Source organism: Ictalurus furcatus, chromosome 8 (assembly GCF_023375685.1).
Source record: "Ictalurus furcatus strain D&B chromosome 8, Billie_1.0, whole genome shotgun sequence".
Taxonomy (NCBI): Eukaryota; Metazoa; Chordata; class Actinopteri; order Siluriformes; family Ictaluridae; genus Ictalurus; species Ictalurus furcatus.
The window spans coordinates 7326247-7349029 of NC_071262.1; the positions used below are offsets into that span (position 1 = coordinate 7326247).

At 43.2% G+C, this 22783-nt stretch overlaps 1 protein-coding gene across 2 annotated transcripts in view; it reads left to right on the forward strand.

Annotated features, from left to right (window-relative positions):
• Positions 1–4576: 4576 nt before the first annotated feature.
• Positions 4577–22783, forward strand: part of gria1a (glutamate receptor, ionotropic, AMPA 1a) — a 158755-nt gene continuing 140548 nt past the window's right edge. Inside the window, exons 1-2 of one of the 2 annotated variants that reach the window (XM_053630476.1) lie at positions 4577–5121; positions 5323–5457. In XM_053630476.1, coding sequence (XP_053486451.1) covers positions 4989–5121; positions 5323–5457 — 268 coding nt within the window. In that variant the 5' untranslated portion in view covers positions 4577–4988. The remainder of the gene's footprint in view (positions 5122–5322; positions 5458–22783) is intronic. The other variant, XM_053630477.1, reaches the window with a different exon arrangement.

The window sequence follows — 22783 nt, forward strand, 5'->3', positions numbered from 1 at the left end:
AACTAAAATAGGAATACTCCACATGTCTTAATTCGATTTGTGTTTACTTCACTCCACATGTCTTAATTTGATTTGTGTTTACTTCGAAGTAAACACAAATCGAATTAAGACATGGAGTATTCCTATTTTAGTTGCATACTCGAGTATGGCTTTAGCCAAATTAAGGTAATCAATAATCGCTGTTTACATGATAGTTTCTTAATCAGAGTATTGTCTTAATCGGGTTAATATTGAATTATTGTTGTCCATGTAAATGTACTGATTGTGTATGAGAATCTCTTTTATGTGTGGTGTGATTGTGAGTGTAATTGGGAACAGGTGTCTCTGATTAGTCCTCAGGAGAATGTGACATGTCTTTGTGTAGTTTTGGGTGTTGTAGTCGTTGGCCATGTTTGTAGTTTGCTTTGCATTCTGGGAAATGGAGTCGTGAGTTTGCCATGGCATGACAGCTTTTATCATAGGAGAAACAACACCATAGCTCTGTTTATGAGATTCTTCATTTGTACAACACCCAACTACATACTGTACTTTCATATTTGGATAAAATCTTTTCAAACATACCAACTTAACACCTGTACCAACATGATAGATCAGACTGGCTTGTCAAATCTGTCCCTCGAGGTCCACTGTCCTGCAGAACTTACCTTAACAATCTCAAACTCACAATTTTTACAGCAGAATGTGACTATAGAGGGCTTATTTCTGCAAAAGTTTTAGTTTCATATCTGGTCCCCCACCATAGATATTCAACACGAAAGTGAAGGAATTTTTTTTTCAATTGCACTCTGACCACTAAATAAAAAAAAAGAGAATTCTCAAACCTGAAGTGTTCTGTGTGCACATTACACTTTCCTAGGTACCCCCAAAAAATTAAGACTCGGACCCTTCCCATTATAAATTGACCCTAAAAGTGGAACTTTGAGCAATCATGAGCATTTCATTTAGACCTAAGTTCTTTTGCCACTGTGGGTACCTGTGGGTACATGCATTTGGTGCTCTTGACTAAGTGGTGGTAGAACTACAGATTTTCACAAGAGGGGGTGGATGTGTCATTTTCGCAAGTAGCAGTGAACCATGCCTTGCCAGTGGGCTAGTTTGACAGTTTCAGTCAGTGGAGAATAAAAAAAAATCTGTAAGTAAAAAACTAATCATTTTAACAGAACAAAATTTAGTACTTAAAAGCCCATGTAAGCATTTGTTGTTTAGAATGAATTCAAGCCGAATAGGAAATGTCAAGAATGTGTTCTGTGCATACTTCTACATGTACTGTATAATGTAGTACTACTATCCCATATTTTTTAAGGAATAATTGGTAATGGGCCACTGAATCATTAAAAAATAATGCACACCCCGCTTCACGCCATGGCTGTTACACCTTGGGTGTGCATTATTTTCTAATAATTCAATGGACCAGAGTCAATTATTCAGCTTATACCAGTTACCACAACTCAAGATATTGTTCAGATGTTTTATTTCAAGACATTTGTCAGGTTTTTGTCTTTTAAAAACGCTTATGTGTGTGTAACTAATTTATTACAAATCCCATCTCAAAACTCCAATGCGAATTTGAAAATATCATTTTGGAGCTAGTAAGGAAGGGTTGAGCCATTGATATGCAGTTATTGGAGAGAGAGAGAGAGTTAACTTTTTTTCCGTTTCATGGTCATATATAAATAGAACAAGTAATTAAATAAATATCAATAGACCTAGTTGTTCACAGGGTTTTGTTTTTTTATTACTGCACAAAATACAATGAACAAATAAATAAATATTGATACTTGTTCACTGGCTTTTCTGTCTCATTACTGCAATCACACGTGCTCTCTCTTTCATTTTTCTTGCCCTCTCTCTTTCTCCCCATTAACTGCATAGCAATGGCTCAAGCCTCCGCTTCGCCTCATAGCCATATTATCTCCTTGGGTACAAATTATTTTCTAATAATTTGTTATTAGAAAACAGCTTTTCTAATAACAGCTTTTTCCTTACAGCTTTTCTGTAAGGGTGAACAGCCAGCCCGTCACAGCCCTTCTTGATTCAGGGAGCACCTTCACCCCAGCCCACCCGACAGCCTGCCCAAACCTACGGGCATCCTCCCGTCTTGCATCCATGGAGACATCCGGGAGGTCCCTGCCACAGAAGTCATGTTCTCCTCACCAGCTGGCAGTTGGTCACTCCTCACTGACCTGATTCCTGAGCACCCAGTGCCACTATTGCTCGACCGGGATTGGCCAGGGTTCCCCAAGCTGTTGCCTGTCATCAATTATTCCTTACTTATTTCTGGAAAATCTAAATTTTCTGCCATTTTGTTTGTTGTTAAATATATGTGCTGTGGTGGACAGTATAACTTTTACGTTATTTCAGTTAACTTGGTGAAGTGATATGGAACTGTAAGGCAGTCAAGACTTGACTTGAACTACTTTAGCTGTGCATTTACTGAAAAATAATTGCACACCTCAGACAATCAGAATTGAGAATTCAAAAGCACTGTTGTATAAATTTTATTAAACGTTAGAAAAATGTGCATTATTATTTATATCACTGTATCTTGTATTATTTTATCCCTGCAATAAAATAAAAATGATAGAAAAGGTGGATTACTCTGCATGGGAGCATTAAGAGTGGTAGCATAGTTATCTAATACCCTACATTAATTAGTAGGCTTTATGTCAAATGTTGTGTCCGCATTATTTAATATTTGTCACAAATATAAACATTTGAAATGTACATTTAATAATTAGAAATGTTGCATTTCAGTAGGTGCTTTGTTATTTGATATCTGTCCTTTTTATTAGTAGTAGGCTTATTATTAATTGAAACTTGATGAAAACTTAAATATAAAGAATGTTCATTTGCTATTAACTGATGCTGACCAACAGCATTTTTGTTTTTCCATTCTTTGTGATGCTTGGAATATGTTTGCTACATTGCAGTATATCCTCCGTTGGCTGTATTTAAATAAAGACGTGTGTGAAACAAAGAGTATATGATACATTTATAATGCATATATTGTGCTTATGTCAGGTCAGGGTAATTATAAGGCAAATTATAATTTGTCTTTTAGCACTAACTTTTACAATTAACATGTCTTAAATGGTCTGCATTTATATTGCGCTATCCAAAGCCCTTTACACTTGTCCAGATGGACTCTCTGCTCCAGATCGCCAGAAGGTGGCTCCAACCTGAAAGGTACACCACCACCGAAGTAGTGGAGAGAGTCATAATGGATCGCTTTCTACGAGCTCTGCTGCCTGAAAAACAGAAAGTGGTGGGTATGAAAAGCGCCAGGGTCCGAGGGAGATGGTGGAGGCCCTTGAGTCAGCCCCGGCCTTGCTGAGCATCAGCAGGGGTGAGCAGAGAGACCATCCACAGGGGTTCTGATGAGGCCCAGCCTGCCATTGGCCAGAGCCCAGCCTACATTGGGAGAGAAGACTGCAGAAAACCCCTCCCCCCAACCAACAGGACACTCAGGGACGAACCCATGCCCACCGAGCCAGATCCGGCCTCCCTGCAGTGCATCGGCAAGCCCTGGCTGGCTGGTGGTGCCCTCCATGCTGCTTTGCCTCTGGATGCCCCAACTATGGCTGTAAGGGTGAACAGCCAGCCCGTCACAGCCCTTCTTGATTCAGGGAGCACCTTCACCCCAGCCCACCCGACAGCCTGCCCAAACCTACAGGCATCCTCCCGTCTTGCATCCATGGAGACATCCGGGAGGTCCCTGCCACAGAAGTCATGTTCTCCTCACCAGCTGGCAGTTGGTCACTCCTCACTGACCTGATTCCTGAGCACCCAGTGCCACTATTGCTCGACCGGGATTGGCCAGGGTTCCCCAAGCCATCAGCCATGAGAATCTACCACTGCCAATGGCAGAAGAAGAGGCCAGCCACCAGAGACTGGGTCCAGCCAGCCTGCATGGCTCAGGAAGATGAAGACCACACGGGACGAGCCTCCTCGGGTGAGACACTCATACCACCTAACCCTGTCTCCTCTGTGTTTCACCAGGTAGGGGGAGGGCGCACTGTTTCTAATGTTTGTCACAAAGCCACTAACCCAGCGGCTGGGAAACACAAAAACTGTCCGTTTATACATGAAATCAGTCACTGCTGAATTTTTATTTGACAAAATAACAAAAATTAAATTATTTAAAAAATGATATAATAATGATTTTTTTATTACTATTTATTTATTCCGTTATTTGATATCCATATACACTGTCGTTTTGCAATCAGTCACTTTGCGCCCCACCTGGTGACAATTTCGTGAATGACTTTCACATGTGACAGGCCTTGCGTAGGTGGTACACATGGCGCTAATAGACATTCTGGTTGAATACCTACTGTACCTTGTAATGTGCTCTAGAGATCAGTTTTTGTTCCAACGAGCTAGTCCGATCCTGAGCCGAGATATTGAGGTTTCCGTAAACAGCTGTATTACCAAAATTTGTTGTGTGCCATGACACAAAGATGGCCGTTGTAATTAAACCAAGTAAAATAAAATAAACATAAAAAAGGTGATTTTGAAATGGCATACATAGACGTAATCGCGCAAAAAAAAGAGGAAAATTAGAAACGGTCAGTAATCAACTTTGCAATTATTGGACCACTAAAAGGGGTTCTAATTTTTCACAATTTTCATACATTCATGTATCAAATTTATATTTTGTAGAGAAATAGACTACCACTTAATTGGCACTATGATTTTGGGGTGTTATACCTCCGTGATGGGATCCAACATTAGTCGTTCCTGTAGCTGGGAGGCAGAGCTGTGCAAGAGAGCTCAGAATAACGGAACACACACACACACACACACACACACACACACGCGCGGAGAGAGAGAGAGAGAGAGGGAGAGAGAGAGAAAGAGAGAGCGCGTCAGAGGCGAGCACAAGCAAGGAGAACGTGAGCAATTTCTTTTGTAGCTCGGTCACACATTGTTGATTGTGTTCTTAGAACATCCGGGCAGATTTCAAACGGAACCATTGGGCTATACCCATGCTGGGGATTTGGTTGTTTTTTTTTTCCGCAAATGCAAAAGGAAAAAATATGCAACGAAGAATCGCTCTGCTCTGCACCAGCGTTATCGGACTCTGCTTTGGTTCGAGTTTTCCAAGTAATATCAACATAGGTGAGTGCATGAAAATAATCACCTGTAGACTCACAAAGTGCTCAAAATTGACAGTTTGCACTAATTAAGATTGCGCTTTTAAAAGATGACTGGCATTTTACTCCATTCAATGGACAGCACGAGCAATAACGGCGGTCATTTATACGATTTAGCCTTATATGCATTATCGCTTACAATTTTCCTTTCTGTTTTCACCCACAGGAGGATTATTCCCTCCCGAGTCGCACGAATATGAAGTGTTCCGATTTGCGCTTTCGCACTATCAGGACATTCCCAAACTGGTGCCTCAAGTAGATATGGTGAAGATGGGCAACAGCTTCTCCATGACTTATGCCTGTGAGTACGGCAGTGGAAAAAAGACGCAATTCGACTTAAAAAATATTCACACTTTTTTTTCCTTTAATTTTGTTTATTGCAATCAGTGTGGCAAAAAGTGGGGAATCACGGCGCTTCAAAAGTTTAGCTTATGTCCCTGTTACATACACGGTCTGTTGTGAATGTCCTTGTATGGCAACAACTGATCAATGTGTAGTCTTCAACTGAAGCTTTAGAATAAGGCGGGTCTAGTGAAATTTACAATATGACGTGTGCTTATGGACGATGTAGGCTACATATGGAAATGTCATTTGTGTCCATTTTGTAATTATTTTTGAATGAAGGCTTAGAGATTTTTAATTAAGCCGTTAAAAATGTTGATCTATCAGTAGACCTATGTTAAAAGCTGGTTTTAAAACTACAGTCTAACAATTCATCAGGTTGCAGATCTGTTTAGAGTTTGTGTGATACCATGGGAGGCATGATTGTAGTCATATATTCATATATTGCATAATTCATCGTTGTGGGTAAATGTTGCATTTTGAATTTAGACAATTGGGTGCTTTTGACTTGTCCAAATACTGCAGATGCCACTGCATAATTTTCTGAGCTGCACTAAACAAAGTGCGCAAAATAACATAGGACAATTTTACATGTAGGTGGACACTTGAAAACTGAACCAGTGACGATTTAGAGAAACATCTAGCTCTAGTTTTCCGGTGATTTAGTAGGCCTACTGAACCACTTTGCTCGTCCACAAGACATGCTGCTTATAATGAATGCTGCAGGTATTAGGATGAATTGTATTTTCAGTGTAGACGGTTTTGACATTTTTCACAAGGAAAAGTTGGACTGCTGTTGCCGCTGTAATACAAATGCAGCATGCAGATTCATTTCAGACATGCAGATTCGTGGCAGACATTTATCAATCAAGGGTGTACATTCACCTTCCACTTTAACAGGAAAACCTGTACACCTGCTCAATTTTGCAGTTACCCAATCAGCCAATCATGTTGCAGCAGCACAGTGCATAAAAACATACAGATATAGTACAAAAGCTTCAATTAATGTTCACATCGAACATCAGAATGGGGGGAAAAAATAATCTTTAGCCGCTTTTCCAAAAATTGGCCGGAGCAATTAATCCCAGGAACTTTTTTCAAGGGACCATTTGGTTCCTCCAGACCTTTGTTCTCAGCGTTTCCATTGCGGTCTAAAGTACCATAAAGATTAGGCAAATTAGTCTGGTGATGTATGACTACGCGCTCAAGCCCTTATGATATGGATATGATATATGAGGATATGAAGCCTCGAAGTATGCTACAATCAAACTGATTATTGACACAAAGTAAGCTGATTTTAATGATGTAATAATGTAAAATGTTTGCTCAGCTCATAATAACACGTAGCAGGCTCTGATTGGAACACAAACCTTTGAACAGTAACAAAAGAGTTTGCTGCAACCAAACTGGTGGTCTAGTGGTTAGGATTTGGTGTGCTCACTACCATGGCCCAGGTTAGATTATTTCATGGAATGAAATTTTTTTTTCTTCTTTGGATAAATGTTAGTGTTTTAAAAACAGACAGTCTATTTTCTGAAATCTGATAATGACACTGCAACAACAACATACATGGAGGATATTCAAGCTGTGCTACTGTTGATTGTGATGTATTGCTTTGCTAAAAAGGTCACTGAGAAAACTCTGGAAAAGAGACGAGTAGTGGTAGTATAGTGAATTTAAAGTCACACCCCCCAAGTTCCTTGCTTTTGAAAAAGTACCACCTCCCAAGTAGGGACTTTGCGAGGGCTAAATATTTTACCCAGAACTTAATTTAGACCCTGATCCCTGCAGTGGAAACACACAGAGAACCTCCAAAAGTCCCTAGTTCCTGGGGAAAGTTCTTACAGTGGAAAAACGGCATTTGTAAATTTAAGTGTGGCATAGTTGTTGGTGCCAGTTGGGCTGGTTTTAGTGTATGAGAAACTCCTTTGAATTTTACACGCAACAGTCTGTAGGGTTACACAGTGTGGTGTGACAAACAAAAAAACATCCTGTGAGCAGAGGATGGGTGTGCAGGCTGAAACACCTTCCCAGCTAACAAATTGTGGTTCCCAGAAAGGGGAGTCACCAGAAAGGGAAGACACCACTGGGGCCATCATCTACAAGTGGAAGCAGCATCACTATATTATCAACCGGCCACGCACAGGAGCTCTTTGCAAGATTGTTGACTAGGGAATCAGAAGAATTCAGAAGAGTAGCCCAAGAGCAAAGGACCACTCGGAAAGAGCAGCAGGTGTCATCGTCATAACACATAAAACGTCGGGGTTACACATGTAACCCTGTTCCCTGAGAAGGGAACGAGACGTTGCATTTAGCATAACAGTATGGGAAGCGCCCTTGCGTGCGTGACCGGTATCTGAAGCTTGTGTAAAATCATGCCTCTACTTATAGGCCTGCCATGATCAGGTGACGTGGCAATTAAGCGTGTCGCATGATATATATATGGCACCTGTTAACCACGCCGCCAGCCTCTATTATCTGAAGCGAAGACGCAATTCACAGGCCTGCCCCGGTATGACAAAGCTATGCAATGTCTCGTTCCCTTCTCAGGGAACAGGGTTACATGTGTAACCCGACGTTCCCTTTCAAAGGGAACTTCGATGTTGCATTTAGCATAACAGTATGGGAATGGGAATACCCACTCCGTCATACCGAGGGTACGGCCTGTTCAAAAAGACCCAAGCCCGAGGGTCACTGCAAGACACTCGAGAGCGGGGTGGAATGAATATCCAGGCTGTAATAACGAATGAATGTGTGTGGCGTAGACCATCGTGCAGCAGCACACACATCCTGCAAGGATACCCCTTTGGATAAAGCCTTCGAGGAGGTGACCACCCTAGTGGAATGAGCTTTTATGCCCAGAGGCGTGGTGAGACTGCGCGCCTCGTAAGCCATAGAGATTGCTTCCACTATCCAATTAGAAATGTGCTGCTTTGACACAGCATCACCTTTACTTTCGCCACCAAAGTAGACCAGCAGCTGCTCCGACTTATGCCACTGGCCGGAGTGGTGGACATAAGTACAGAGAGCCCTTACTGGACACAGCAGGTGCATCCTCTCTTGTTCCGGTGTGAGGAACGGAGGAGGGCAGAAAGCCTGCAACACCACAGGGTGGGCAGTTGATGTGGGCACTTTAGGAATATAATCTGGCCTAGGATACAGGAAGGCCTTGGCTAATCCAGGGCAAAGTCAAGGCAGGAAGGGGCAACAGAGAGAGTGTGTAGATCTCCTACTCGCTTGAGAGATGTCAGGGCCAGTAGAAGAGCTACCGTTAGAGACAGAAGCTTCTCAGAGGCTGACTCTAAGGGCTCAAATGGGGCCCTTGACAGACCTTCCAAGACCACAGAAAGGTCCCAGGAAGGTATGCGCGGCCTGCAGATGGGCCTCAGCCGTCTTACACCATGCATGAACCTCGAAGTTAGAGGATGTTGCCCCACAAAGGCTCCATCAACAGGGGCGTGGCTGGCCGAAACAGCAGCCACGTAAACCCTGATTGTAGAAGGAGCCAACCCTGCTGAGAAACGTTCTTATAAGAACTCCAGGACTGTAGCTATTGCGCAGTTCACTGCCGCCACTTGAGCGCATACAATTTCCTTGTGGATGGGGCTCTAGCGTTTCTCACAACTGAGGTTGTAGAGACCAGAATCTAAGAGCTGGTGCCCCTCAGGGGCCAGACCCACAGTTTCCGTAGTTCTGGCCAAGGGTGATAAATCAGCCCTCTGGCTTGAGACAGTAGATCCCTGCGGATGGGAATCTCCCAAGGAGTACCGTCGAGCAGGAAAATTATCTCTGAGAACCATATTCGAGCTGGCCAATAAGGTGCTACTAGCAGCAGACGTAGACGGTCTTGGCGAACTCTCGCTAGAACTTGTGGGAGCAGAGCGATTGGGGGAAAAGCATATAGACGTGACCTCGGCCACGTGTCCACCATGGCGTCCAGCCCCAATGGTGTGGGAGGAGTGAGGGCGAACAGCGGGCAGTGTATTGTCTCCTCGGAGGCGAACACATCCACTTCCACTTGTCCGAACCTCCGCCATATGGACTCCACCACTTGTGGATGTAGCTTCCAACCCCCGGGGCTCAGCCCCTGCCTCGATAGGATGTCTGCCCCTACATTCCAGCTGCCCGGAATGTACATTGCACTCACTGACAAGAACTTTCCCTCTGCCCAGAGAAGGACTAGTTGCGCCTGCCTGAACAGGGGGCGTGAACATAACCCACCCTGGTGGTCGATATATGAGACCACCGCTGTGTTGTCTGATGCAACTAGCACATGGTGACCTCTCAACTGAGGAAGAAAGAATTTCAGTGCTAGGAATACGGCTCGCATCTCTAGGTGATTTATATGCCACTCCAGATGAGGGCTGCTCCAAAGACCGTGAGCTGGACAGCCATTTAGGACTGCACCCCAGCCTGTGAGGGACGCGTCTCATTACTGTCTTGCGGTAAGGAGACGCCCCTAGAGTGTAACCCGAGGCTAGAAACTGCGGGCACCTCCAAATACTCAGAGCACGTAGGCATTACCGCGTGACACTGATTACTCTCAGAGGTTTCAGCCAAAACGCAGTATTAAATTCATCGTAGTAGAATCCCATATAACCCCTAGAAATGTTGCCCTCTGCACTGGAGAAAGCATACTTTTCTTGAGGTTCAACCTGAGCCCTAAGCTCCTCATGTGGGTGAGAACAACATCTCGATGTTGAACCCCCTGTTCCCTGGATCGTGCTAGAATTAACCAGTTGTCCATGTAGTTTAGTACACGGATGACCTGGAGTCGCAAGGGAGCCAAAGCAGCATCCATGCACTTTGTATAGGTGCGAGGGGATAAAGCTTGCCCGAAGGGAAGAACCCGAAATTGGTATATGTTGTCTCCAAACGCAAACCTCAGGAACTTCCTGTGACTGGGCGATATTCCTATGTGGAAATATGCATCTTTCAGATCTATCATCACAAACCAGTCCTCGGACTGAATCTGTGGCATGATAAGTTTGAGAAACAGCATCTTGAACCTGTATGTCCGAAGAGTATGGTTCAGATGACGCAGATCTAAAATTGGCCGCATACTCCCATCTTTTTTGTGGACCAGGAAATAACGGCTGTAAAAACCTCCCTCCCTTAGAGAACGGGGTACATGTTCTATGGCCCCTTTGTCCTAACATTGGGCTCTAACATTGGGCTCTGCTCTGTGCTGACAACTGTGGTGAGCACACCTCTGAACCGGGGGGGTTGAGCTCTGAACTGGACCCGGTAACCCTTTTCTATGGTAGACAGAACCCATGGAGACACATTTGGCAGTAGTATCCACACTTCCAAATGGTCTTTCAGTGATGTTAGCTTTTCCACATTTCACTGGAGGGAAAGCATCAGATTTCCGTCGCCCTGTGACAGCTCGCTGACCAGAGAAGGCTGAAAACATGGGATGGCCTTGGCCAGGGCAGGCCCTACAGTTGCACTGGGGGCTCTCTGCCCTAACAACCTCATGTCCCCTGATAAGTCCCTCTGTGGTCCATCAGAGCTGTTCCTTCCTTGCCTGCTTTGCTTTTATGATCATTCTTAGATCAGGCATCTTAGCAGGCTGTGGCTGTGGCCGCCCAGTCCCCCTGGCTTTCTGTGGGGGGAGGCGGGCCGCCACACTCGCCTTCTGCACATCCCTCGCACTAGCGCTGGCCCGGGCTCCACTCATGGAGGCCCGGGCGAACTTGGCACGACGGGGAAGGAACTGGCTGAACGCCGCCGTTTGCTGTTTTGCCTTGCGAAACCTGTCAGCGATGGCATTAACCGTGCCGCCAAACAGGCCGGAAGGTTTAACAGGTGCGTTCAGCAAGGAGAGCTTTTCTTTGGTCCCCATCCCTGAGAGGTTGAGCCATAGGTGCCTCTCCGCCACAACCAGGCTACCCATTGAATGGCCAATATCATGGGCCGTTTGTTTGGTCGCCCAGAGAGATAAATCTGTGGTGCGGCGCAGCTCTGCCACTGCCTCGGGCTCAATTCACTCCCCAGTATCGAGCTCACTCAGCAGGTCTGCTTGGTAGGCCTGCAACACTGCCATTGTATGCAGTGACCCACAAGCAAGACCTGCTGCGCATAGGTTTGCCCACCAACGCTGATGTGGCCTTGCATGGCTTAGAAGGTAAAGTTGGCCTCCCTAAATTACCTGCCGTTGATGGAAAGAGGTGGCTCGCAAGTGCCTCTTCCACCTTTGGCGTCACTGAATAGCCGTGCTGCTCACTCCCCATGACGGCTGAGTAATCAGACGTCGCAGGGTTATAAACACGGCTAGTGTATGGTTTTCTCCAGAAACGTGATATCTCATCATGCACTTATGGAAAAAAGGGGAGTTTTCTGCGGTGTGAGGGAGCTCTATATTTATTTTCACTGGAGAGGAAGCGCTCATCCAGCCTGCTACAAGCCACTTCCTCTTCCCCGGGCCAGTCTATATTCAACTTTTCAACTTCCCTAGTAATCACTTCAAGCAGCTCTTTGTATGCTTGAGAGCTGCTGTCGGTTTTTGGTGCAGTGGCACCCTCTACCGACTCCTCGGAGTCAGCAAGGGTGTTTTGGCTTTCCATAGGGGAAGGAGGAGTCGGCGGTGAGCTGAACCCGGAAGACAGAAAAAGAGATAAAGCAGCGCTCGTCTCTGGCTCCTCTTCCAAATCCATACGAGAACCCCACAACCTTAGCTGGCTGGCTGCCACGGCAGTGGCTGGCCCAGATCCGCGAGGCTCTGAAACCCAACTCCCTTCAGACAAGAGAGCGAGTCGAGAACAGAGCTGCCTAATCGTGAAATGTTCACAATTCTGACAGTCAGACCCCTCGAGGGCTGCTGTTGCATGCTCTACGCCCAAACACTTCACACAGAAAGCGTGTCCACAGATATATATATTTGTATATATATATCTGTATATATATATATATATATATATATATATATATATATATATATATATATATATATATATATATATATATATATATCTGTATGTATATATATATATATATATATATATATATATATATATATATATATGTATCTGTCACTATCCTGTGCAAACAGAATGAGCCTTAGAGAGTTCAGAGAGTGTGTTATTCCCTCCTCTCATTTTATAACAGAGGAAGATGGACACATTTTTTGTGTGAAGTGTATGGCAGTGGAGCTTGCTTTGGCAGCCCTCGAGGGGGCTGACTGCACTCATTGTGAATGCTTTGTAATAAAGCGTCTCCACTCCTGGCTTTCTCACTTCTCGGCTGAAGCGAGATGGGTTTCGGAACATCAGGACTCTGGGCCAGCTTCTGTCGAGGTAGCCAGCCGGCTCAGATCCTGGGGGTCCCGTATGGATCTGGAGGGGGAACCGGAGATGAGCGCTGCTCTATCTCTCACTCTTTCTTCTGGATCTGACTCTCCCCTTCTTTTTCTTATTCACTTCTCTTTCCGGTATGGAGAGTCAAACCACCCTCTCTGACCCTGAGGAGCCAGAGGGGTAAGGCAGTGAGGAGGAGAGTGCTCCCTCACAACACAGACAACTCCCCTTTTTTCCGGAAGTGCACCATGAAGTGTCACGCTTCTGGAGAAAGCCGTGTTTATAATCCTCTGATGTTGGATTATTCGGCCATCGTGGGGGATAAATAGGTGTGTGTGTGAGCTACCTTTCTCCATCAATGGCAGCAAAGGCCGTCAGGAGGGCCGGCTTTGCCAGACCACCTCGGCATTGGTTGGTGAAGCCTATGCGGCAGTGGGCCTTGCTTTTGGGTCTCTGCATACAATGGCAGTGTTGCAGGACTTCCAGGCAGACCAGCTGAATTGAGTGGGAGGCACAGAAGGCAAGTGTGGAGGCCTGCCTCCCCCGACAGAAAGCCAGGGGGAGCAGGCAGTCACAGTTACAGCCTGCTAGTAGGCTGATTTAAAAATTATATTCAGTACCAAAAAAGGCAAAAAGAAGCAGTCCTGGGGGCTGTGGAGGGAGGTATCAGGGGACAAGAGGTTATTAGGGCAGTTAAACTCCAGTATTACTGTAGGGCTCCCCTAGCCAATGTCATCCCAAGTGTTCAGTTTTCTTTGGTCAGCAAGCTGTCACAGGGCCACGAAAATCTGATGCTTTCCTCCAACAAAATGTGGAAAGCTAACGTCACTAAAGACCATCTGGCATCATGGAAACTACTGCCAAATATATCTCCTTGGGTTCTGTCCTCCATAGAAAAGGGGACCGGGTCCAGTTCATAGCTCAACTCCCCCATTTCCGAGGTGTGCTCACCACAGTAGTCAGCACAATGCAGATCCCAACATTAGCCCAGGAAATAAGATCTCTCTTGGACAAAGGGGCCATAGAACATGTACCTCTTTCTCTGAGGGAGGGAGGTTTTTATAGTTGTTATTTCCTGGTCCACAGAAAAGATGAGAGTATACGGCCAATTTGAGATCTGCATCATCTGAACTGTACTCTTCTGACGTACATGTTCAGGATGTTGATGCTCAAACTTATTGTTCCACAAATTCAGTTCGAGGATTGGTTTGTGATGATAGATCTAAAAAAGAGGCATATTCCATTGCCCAGGCACACGAAGTTCCTGAAGATTACATTTGGAGGCAACATTTATCAATATTGGCTCTTCCTTTCACTAGTTTTATCCCCTCGCACCTTCCCAAAGTGTATGGATGCTGCGCTGACTCCTTTGTGACTTCAGGGCATTTATGTGCTAAACTACATGGACGACTGGTTAATTCTAGCATGGTAAGGAAGTTGCCAATTCAACATCAAGATCTTGTTCTCGCCCATGTAAGGAGCTTGGGGCTCAGGTTGAACCTCAGGGAAAGTTGCTTTTCCCATCAGAGGATGACTTTTCTAGGGGTTATATGGGATTCGAATGTGATGAGGGGGTGTCTATCCCCAACACGTGTAGGGCAATCCTATCAACACTGAGCAAGATAAAGTTAGGTCTGGGCATCTCTCCAGTCTCTACGGAGATTGTTGGGGCTTATGCAGCAGTAGCCAACGGCATACCATTGGGCCCATTGCACATTAGACCATTCAGTGATGGCTGAAAGTCGGAGGTTTCATCCGCGGACGAAACTCCTGAGAGTAGTCAGTGTCGTGTGGTCATGCCTACGTGCTCTGAGAACTTGGAGGTGTCTGCAGTTTCTAGCCTTGGGTCACACTCTAGGGGCATCTCTTATGGCAAGACAGTAATGTCAGATGACTCCCTCACGGGCTCTGGAGCCGCCCTCATCTAGTGTGGCATATAAATTGCCTAGACGTGTGGGCCATACGTCTAGCACCGAAATTCTTCTCCTCAATTTTGAGGTCACCATGTGTTAGTTATGACAGACAATACAGCAGTGGTCTCATATCAACCACCAGGGAGGGTTACATTCGTGCCCCCTGTTCAGGCAGGCTCAACTAATTCTTCTCTGATGGAGGGGAAGTTTTGTGAGTCCATATGGCAGAGGTTCAGCCAAATGGAAGTAGATGTGTTCACCTCCGAAGAGACTACACACTGCCGCTGTGGTTTGCCCTCACTCCTCCTGCACCAAAGAAAAAAGATTAGGGCTGGACGCATGGGTGCACCTGTGGCTGAGGGCACGTCTGTATGCCTTTCCCCTGATTGCTCAGCTCCCACAGGCTCTAGCAAGAGTTTGCCAAGCCCGTGCTGAGTCTGCTGCTAGTAGCACCTGATTGGCCAGCTCGAATATGTTTCTTGGAGATATATATCTCTGTTGCATGGCACTCCCTGGGAGATTCCTGTTCACATTGATCTATTGTCTCAAGCCAGAGGGTTGCTTTATCACCCTCATCCAGAACTATGGAAACTGTGAGTCTGGCCCCTGAGGGGCACCAGTTCATAGATTCCAGTCTCTCAACCGTGGTTGTAGAAACCATGTTAAACGCTAGAGCACTATCCACAGGAAAATTGTATGCATTCAAGTGGCAACTTTTTTATTGTGGTGTGAGGAACGTCAGTGAGACCCAGTAAACTGCACAATAGCTACAGTCCTGAAGCTCTTACAGGAACATTTCTCAGCAGGGTTGGCTCCTTCTACAATTAGGGCCTTCGTGGCCGCCATTTCGGCCAGCCACGTCCCTATAGATGGAGCCTCTGTGGGGCAACATCCTCTAACTTCAAGGTTTATGCATGGTGTCAGATAGCTTAGGCCCATCTATAGACCACGCATACCTTCCTGGGACCTTCTGTTGTCCGGGAAGGTCTGTCAGGTGCCCCATTTGAGCTCTCAGCATCAGCCTTAGAGAAGCTTCTGACCGTAAAGGTAGCTCTTTTGGGTGGTGCCGACATCTCTGATGCCCCTTCCTGCCTTGCGTTTGCCTTTGGATTAGCCAAGGCCTCCCTATATTCTAGGCCAGTTTATTTCCTAAGTCCCTACGTCTGCTGCCCAGCCGGTAATATTGCAGGCTTTCTGCCCTCCTCCGTTCCTTATAAGGGACTTCCTTTGATGAAGGAAGATGGCACCTACTATGTCCAGTGAATACTCTTTGTACTTACGTCCACCGCTCCAGCCAGTGGCATAAGTCAGAGCAGTTGTTGCTCTATTTGGCAGTGACAGTAGAGGTGATGCTATGTCAAAACAGCGCATATCTATTTGGATAGTGGAAGCAATCTCTATTGCTTATTAGGCAAGGTCTCGCTACGCCTCTGGTTATAGGGGCTCAATCCACTAGGGGATGCGCCTCCTAAAATGCTTTATCTAAGGGGCACCCTTACAGGATGTTTGTGCTGTGGCGGGGTGGTCAACGCCGCACACATTCATTCGGTATTACAGGTTGGTCGAGGATCTTGCAGTGACCTTCAGTCGAAGACCTTTTTGGAAAGGCCATAGCCTCAGTATGACGGAGTGGGTATACTCGTTCCCACAGCATGAAGCTCACGCAACGTTGAGATCCCTTTGAAAGGATATATCTGGGTTATGCATGTGACCCTGTTTGTTGAGTAGCTTTGTCATACTGGGGTATGCCTGTAGATTGCATCTTTGATTCAGACAAAGAGAAGCTGATGACGTGGTTTACAGGCGCCGTTTTATAGTCACGAGATGCGCGAAATTCCACATCACCTGACCTCGGCAGGCCTATAAATAGGTGTGATTACAGAGCACTAATTGAGACTGAAAGATCATCTTATTTCTTTCAGGCTATTGTAAACAATCAAAGAAATCCCAGACACTTGTTCCAAACCATAAATAGAGTGTTTCAAGTTAATGCTGTTACCACCTTGCCTGTTTCTCAGCAGCTATGTAATTCTTTCTTCAGTTTTTTAATTCTAAGATTGATAATGTTTGCAAACAAATTTCTGTTATACCTGACTCTGCCACTTCACTCCTTCATCCATATGGGTTCGCTGGTGTTTCTTTCACTCATTTCTCACTGCTTGATTCTGAGGCTCTCACAAGGGAGGTATCCAGCAGGAAATTAACCACTTGCTTGCTTGATCCAATTCCCACAAGCCTATTTAAATCTTGCTTCAATTTTTGGTGCCCTATTATCCTCAGTATTATAAATGATTCATTGGAGACTGGGGTTGTTCCAGCAGTATTAAAGACTATTGCTGTTACACCTGTGCCAAAGAAAGAAAATGCTGCCCTGGATGATTTTAACAATTTTCTTCCAATCTCAAATCTTCCGTTTTTGGCAAAAATACTTGACCGTGTTGTTGCCTCCCAATTGTGTAATCATCTTACAATTGATAACCTCTTTGAACCCATTCAGTCAGGTTTGCGTAAATTTCACAGTACTGAAATGGCATGAGTCAAAGTTACCAATCACTTGTTGATGACCTCTGATTCTGGAGCTACTTCCATTCTCGTTCTTTTTGATCTAAGAGCCGCCTTCGATACTGTTGATCATGGTCTTTTACTTAACTGCCTTGAAAGTTTTTTGGTGTGTCGGGGACAGTTTTAAACTGGTTTAAATCCTATTTTACTGACCGTTCCCAGTTTATTTCTATGGGTGGTTACAGGTCTGACACTAGCTCTGTGCTCATTAGTGTTCCTCAGGGATCAGTTTTAGGCCTTTTCCTTTTCAGTATTTATTTATCTCCACTTGGGAATCTGCTGCAATCGCTCGGCCCCCATTATCACTTTTATGCTGATGATACCCAAATCTACATTCACTCAAAATCTAGTGAAAACCTTGATGTTTGTTTTCTTTCTGACTGTATGGATGTATAATAATTTTTTGTACCTGAATAGCGGTAAAACCGAAGTTATGCGTATAGGTTCCCGTCAGCAAATTCTCAAAGCTGGTCCACTGTCTCTATTTGTTGATGGCTCTGTTCTAGAGACCCAAAGTAAAATGAGGAACCTAAGTTTTGAAACTAGCCTTACATTTCATTCTTTTGTTCAGAGCACTGTTAAAGCATCCTTTTTTCATATAGTAAGACTGTGCCCTATGCTAAACTTCTCTGTAGATGAAAAACTGATTAACTCATTCATTGTCACTTGGCTAGATTACTGTAACGCCCTTTTAGCCGGAGTTTCTAAATCCACACTCAATAAACTCCAATATGAACAAAACTCTGCCACCTGGATCCTGACTGGGACCAGGAAATGCTGTCATATTTTCCTGTTTTGGAGTCCGTGCACTGGCTCCCGGTCAGATCCCGTGTCGATTTTAAAATTATGATGCTGACATGCAAAGCATTACATGGCTTGGCTCCTCATTACTTATCTGCTTTATTAATTCCTTACACTCCAAGTCGCAGACTACGCTCCTCACAGTGTAATTTGTTAACTGTTCCACAAACCCGCTTAAAATCTATGGGTGACAGGGCTTTTTCTGTCTATGCTCCTTCCCTTTGGAATTCTCTTCCTCTTGAACTTAGGGAAGCTCAGACCTTTTACATTTTTAAAGCTCAAAGCTCAATTTAAGACTTACTTTTTTAAACTCGCATTTGACTGCTAATGTCTACATTTATTATTATTATTATTATTATTATTATTATTGTTGTTATTCTTATTAACTTTTATATATTTTTATTTTTTTCTGTGTACTGCTTATTTTGTGTACAGCGCTTTGAGAAGCTGCTTTTAAAGGTGCTCTATAAAATAAAGTTTATTATTATTATTGTTATTAGGTGTGATTTTACACAGACTTCAGATACCGGTCATGCACGAGGACGCTTCCCACAGTGTAAAGCTCATGCAATGTCTCATTCCCTTCTCAGGGAACAGGGTTACATGCATAACCCAGATGTTATAACAAGTAAATGGTGTGGAGGGCATTAATATGGTTGATGTCCAATTTGATTACTATTTTACTTTTATTGAAAAGACAGCTGGTTACAAATAAAATGGCTATAGTCATATAAAAGTGTGCAATTAAACAATATACTATTTTTCTTGCGGTTGATTGATTCTTATGGTCGACTGATTCTTCAAAATTTACAAAATTGCCAGTGTCAGAAACGTTCCGTTTAATGTGTTGAATTTATTTGTTAATTTTAAGGAAAACTGATTTATGTGATCCTCACATATGAACTGTAGCCAGGGTTGCCAGATTTGTTTGACAAATGTTGTCCAGTTGACAAGCAATATTAACAGACATAGTTTACCTAAATAGATGCTCAAATGGTATCATATTATTATATGTCTTGTCATAAATTAAAAATAGCTACAAAGTTGAATTAAAAAAAAATGTTTGCATTGGCAGTTCAAAAGTAGTTAAATTCAGTTTGAAAACCTGAAACACATTGCATATAATTACTTTCATTTTAGTACATGAATGGAATATGTAATCAGCCATGCATTCTAGGTTTTTACGCAGTCCTCCCTCAGATGAATATGCATGAGAGGGAGAAGCACACTTTCAGTGTTGCCATATACACAGTGCTTAAATTATGAGTTAGGCTTGTATGTCAGTTTCATACATAACATGCAAAGTTTTTTGTGCAGAATGGGGCCCAATTAGGCATGAAAATAGGGAAAAACAGTTTAGTACATCTGGCTCAGAGAGATTTTGATGAGTCTGTCTGCTAAAAAAAAAAAAAAAAGCATAGTAGTGCAATTGGTTTATGTATAAGAGGTAAAAAAAAATATTATCTAACTCAGTCATGTTAATTTCTATTTGAAACTTGTTTAGCACTACCAAACATCTTTAACAACATGACTGCAGTTCACCTATTGCATTTTTCACCCATTAAAAAAGTTACAGCATTTTTTTAATTTTGACTCAAGATTGTCAGACTTCTGATATCACTGCCATGCAATTGTATTATAGGGTAAAAAGTATAGAGATATTTTAACATTCTCAAGCTTAGTACTTAGATTAGTGTAGAGCATGTTTACTACATACCTTTCTTCAAAGTGAAACTGTAAACAAAAAGCTATATTATCCCACAACTGTAGATCTAGGATTCCTTGTGGCTGATGAACCTACACTCAATGATGAACCTTTCTCACTCAATCCTGTTAATTTCAGTGTTCTATTGGTACAACACTGAAATTAACAGAATTGAGTGAGAAAGGGATAGAGTGAAAGAGTTTGTAATTTGATATAATTTCATTTGGACAAACAATCTAGATCAGGGCTGGGCAGCCACAAATGGCCCATGTGGCTCCATTTTTTTGAGCATCACTGAGTTTTATACATAGAACATCCATCCACCCATTTTCTACCGCTTACTCCTTTTCAGGGTCACGGGGAACCTGGAACCTATTCCAGGGCGCATCGGGCACAAGGCGGGGTACACCCTGGATAGGGTGCCAGTCCATCGCAGGGCACAATCACATATACACTCACACACCCATTCATACACTACGGACACTTTAGACACGCCAGTCAGCCTACCAAGCATGTCTTTGGACTGTTGGAGGAAACCGGAGTACCCGGAGGAAACCCCCGCAGCATGGGGAGAACATGCAAACTCCGCACACACATGGCCCCGGCGGGACCCGAACCCCGGACCCTGGAGGTGTGAGGCGAACGTGCTAACCACTAAGCCACCGTGCGCCCTACATAGAACATAAAAGCTCTAAAAAAAAACCCCCCTCTATTTATAGAGTATAAATTGCATTGTTGGAGTCTTTTATCACGGCATATGTTTAATCAAGTGAGTGTCATATCAATAGATTAAACTAAACTAACTCCTTTTGTTAGAACATTTTAAGGCACACATGTACATTTTATAACTCTGCTTACAGAAATATAAAATTTGTAGAAAGTTTTCTGGAATGTTATCTTTTCTGATAACGTACACTATATGGCCAGACGTTTGTGGACACCTGATCATCACACCCATATGTGTTTTTTGAACATCCCATTTCAAATGTAGTCTGCCCTTTGCTATAATAATAACCTCCACTTTTCTAGGAAGGCTTTCCACTAGATTTTGGAACGTGGCTATTGGGAGGTGCCTATTTAGCCACAAGAGCATTAGTGAGATCAGGCACTGATGCCATTCCAGTTCATCTCAAAGGTATTTGGTGGGGTTGAGGTCAGGGCTCTGTGCAGGCCACTCGAGTTCTTCCACGCCAGCCTTGGCAATCCATGTCTTTTATGAGCCATGCTTTGTGCACAGGGGCATTGTCACACTGGAAGATGTTTGGGATCGACCCCTTAGTTAGTGAAGGGAAATTGTAATGCTACAGCGTACAAAGACATACTATACAATTGTATGCTTCCAACTTTGTGGCAACAGTTTGGGGAAGGCTCACGTATGGGTCTTATTGTCAAGTGTTCACAAACCTTTGGCCATATAGTGTAGCTTATATATTTGGTTCCTTTGCTATGTTTACAATGTGACTAAAACCATGGTGACATATAAAGCTCACTGACATTAATAATTAAAATACTATGCTGTCACACCACACAGCTGTTTTGATCATAACTGTTTTCTCAGTTTTAACAAGACAGCCTGCTGCTCATTAAACAACACATGGTTGTTTAACCCTTGAGCGTGTTTTGCCAGTCATTATTACATATTCAGGTCATTAGTGATATATCTAACGAGGATGGATCTCTAAACTTTCGCAATAGTACAAAACTGTCCTAATATTGTATTAACAATTACAAAAATAATAAAACACAGCATATTTTGTTTTATTTTGACATTTTATTTATCATTAAACTGGTGCAAAAAATATACATACACCATTAAAATTACACACTTATAATTCACGTGCTAAAATAGTGAAAGTATTGTAACATTTTCATTCAATCATTTCCGTCACCATAACAAAACACCATAACACCATATCCATATTACAATATTTAATATTTTCATAATTAAAGTAATTTTATCATTTATAATTTTCCTGGCTAAAAACAATATTATCAAGTAATATTATGATAGACAAATCTGGCACCTTCTGCGCTTCCCCCGGTAAATTCAGCATCTGGCTCATATTCAGGATCCGGATAATTTGATACATTACTCTCAATAGGGTACTATCGTGTTCATAATCATCAAAATCAATATTTGGTTTGCTGACAGCTTCATCATCAGATCCCATATTCAATATTGTTGCGCAGAAAAATATACTTACATTATTGCATACTTCGGGTCAGTAGCGACCCTATAAACTTTTTACAATGAATTAATTACAAAACACATATTAGTCAACAATTTTATATTTTTTTCTTGTTATATTGTTGAAAATAAATTGATGTGAAAAATTTTGGGGGGGGGGGGGGGGGGGTGATGTCCTAGGTCGCTAACTATCCGAGGTATGTGTTTAAAGGTTAATTCAAACCTCACAACCCTTTAAGCAGCATGAATGTGGAACAGAGTAACATGTTTCCAGTGTACTGATTCTTGCTGTCTTGCCACTGAGACTGAATGAAAACTTGGAGTGTGCCATGAAGGCCTCAGTTGTTTCAGCACTGAACTGTCCCTTGTACTTGGAGCTAACTGTTCATTAAGAGACCCATCCCATTAACACCTTAAGGGAAAGCATTTTCTGAGGTAAATTACAAAAAAATGACATAAATCAGAGATTTACATAATTACATAATAATTACATAAATCAGAGCTTTAGGGATCCCTGTCACTTTTTTATTGAATGGTGTGTTAAGGCTGGGCAACATGACAATTTAGTATTGAAATCATGATAAAATAAACAATACACTGTATCATAATACGCTCTTCTGTTACAACACAGAAATTATCAATACTTTTATAACATACAGTCCCCTCTGAAAGTATTAGAACCGCAAGTGTAACCCAGAGTGATTAAAAAATAGAAATTAAGAAAAAAAAATTTGGTGAACAAAAGTATAGGACAGAGGTGCACAATTGGCAGACCTCAGTCCGGGTCCAGACTGTGCGCAAAAGTCAGGAAATTAATA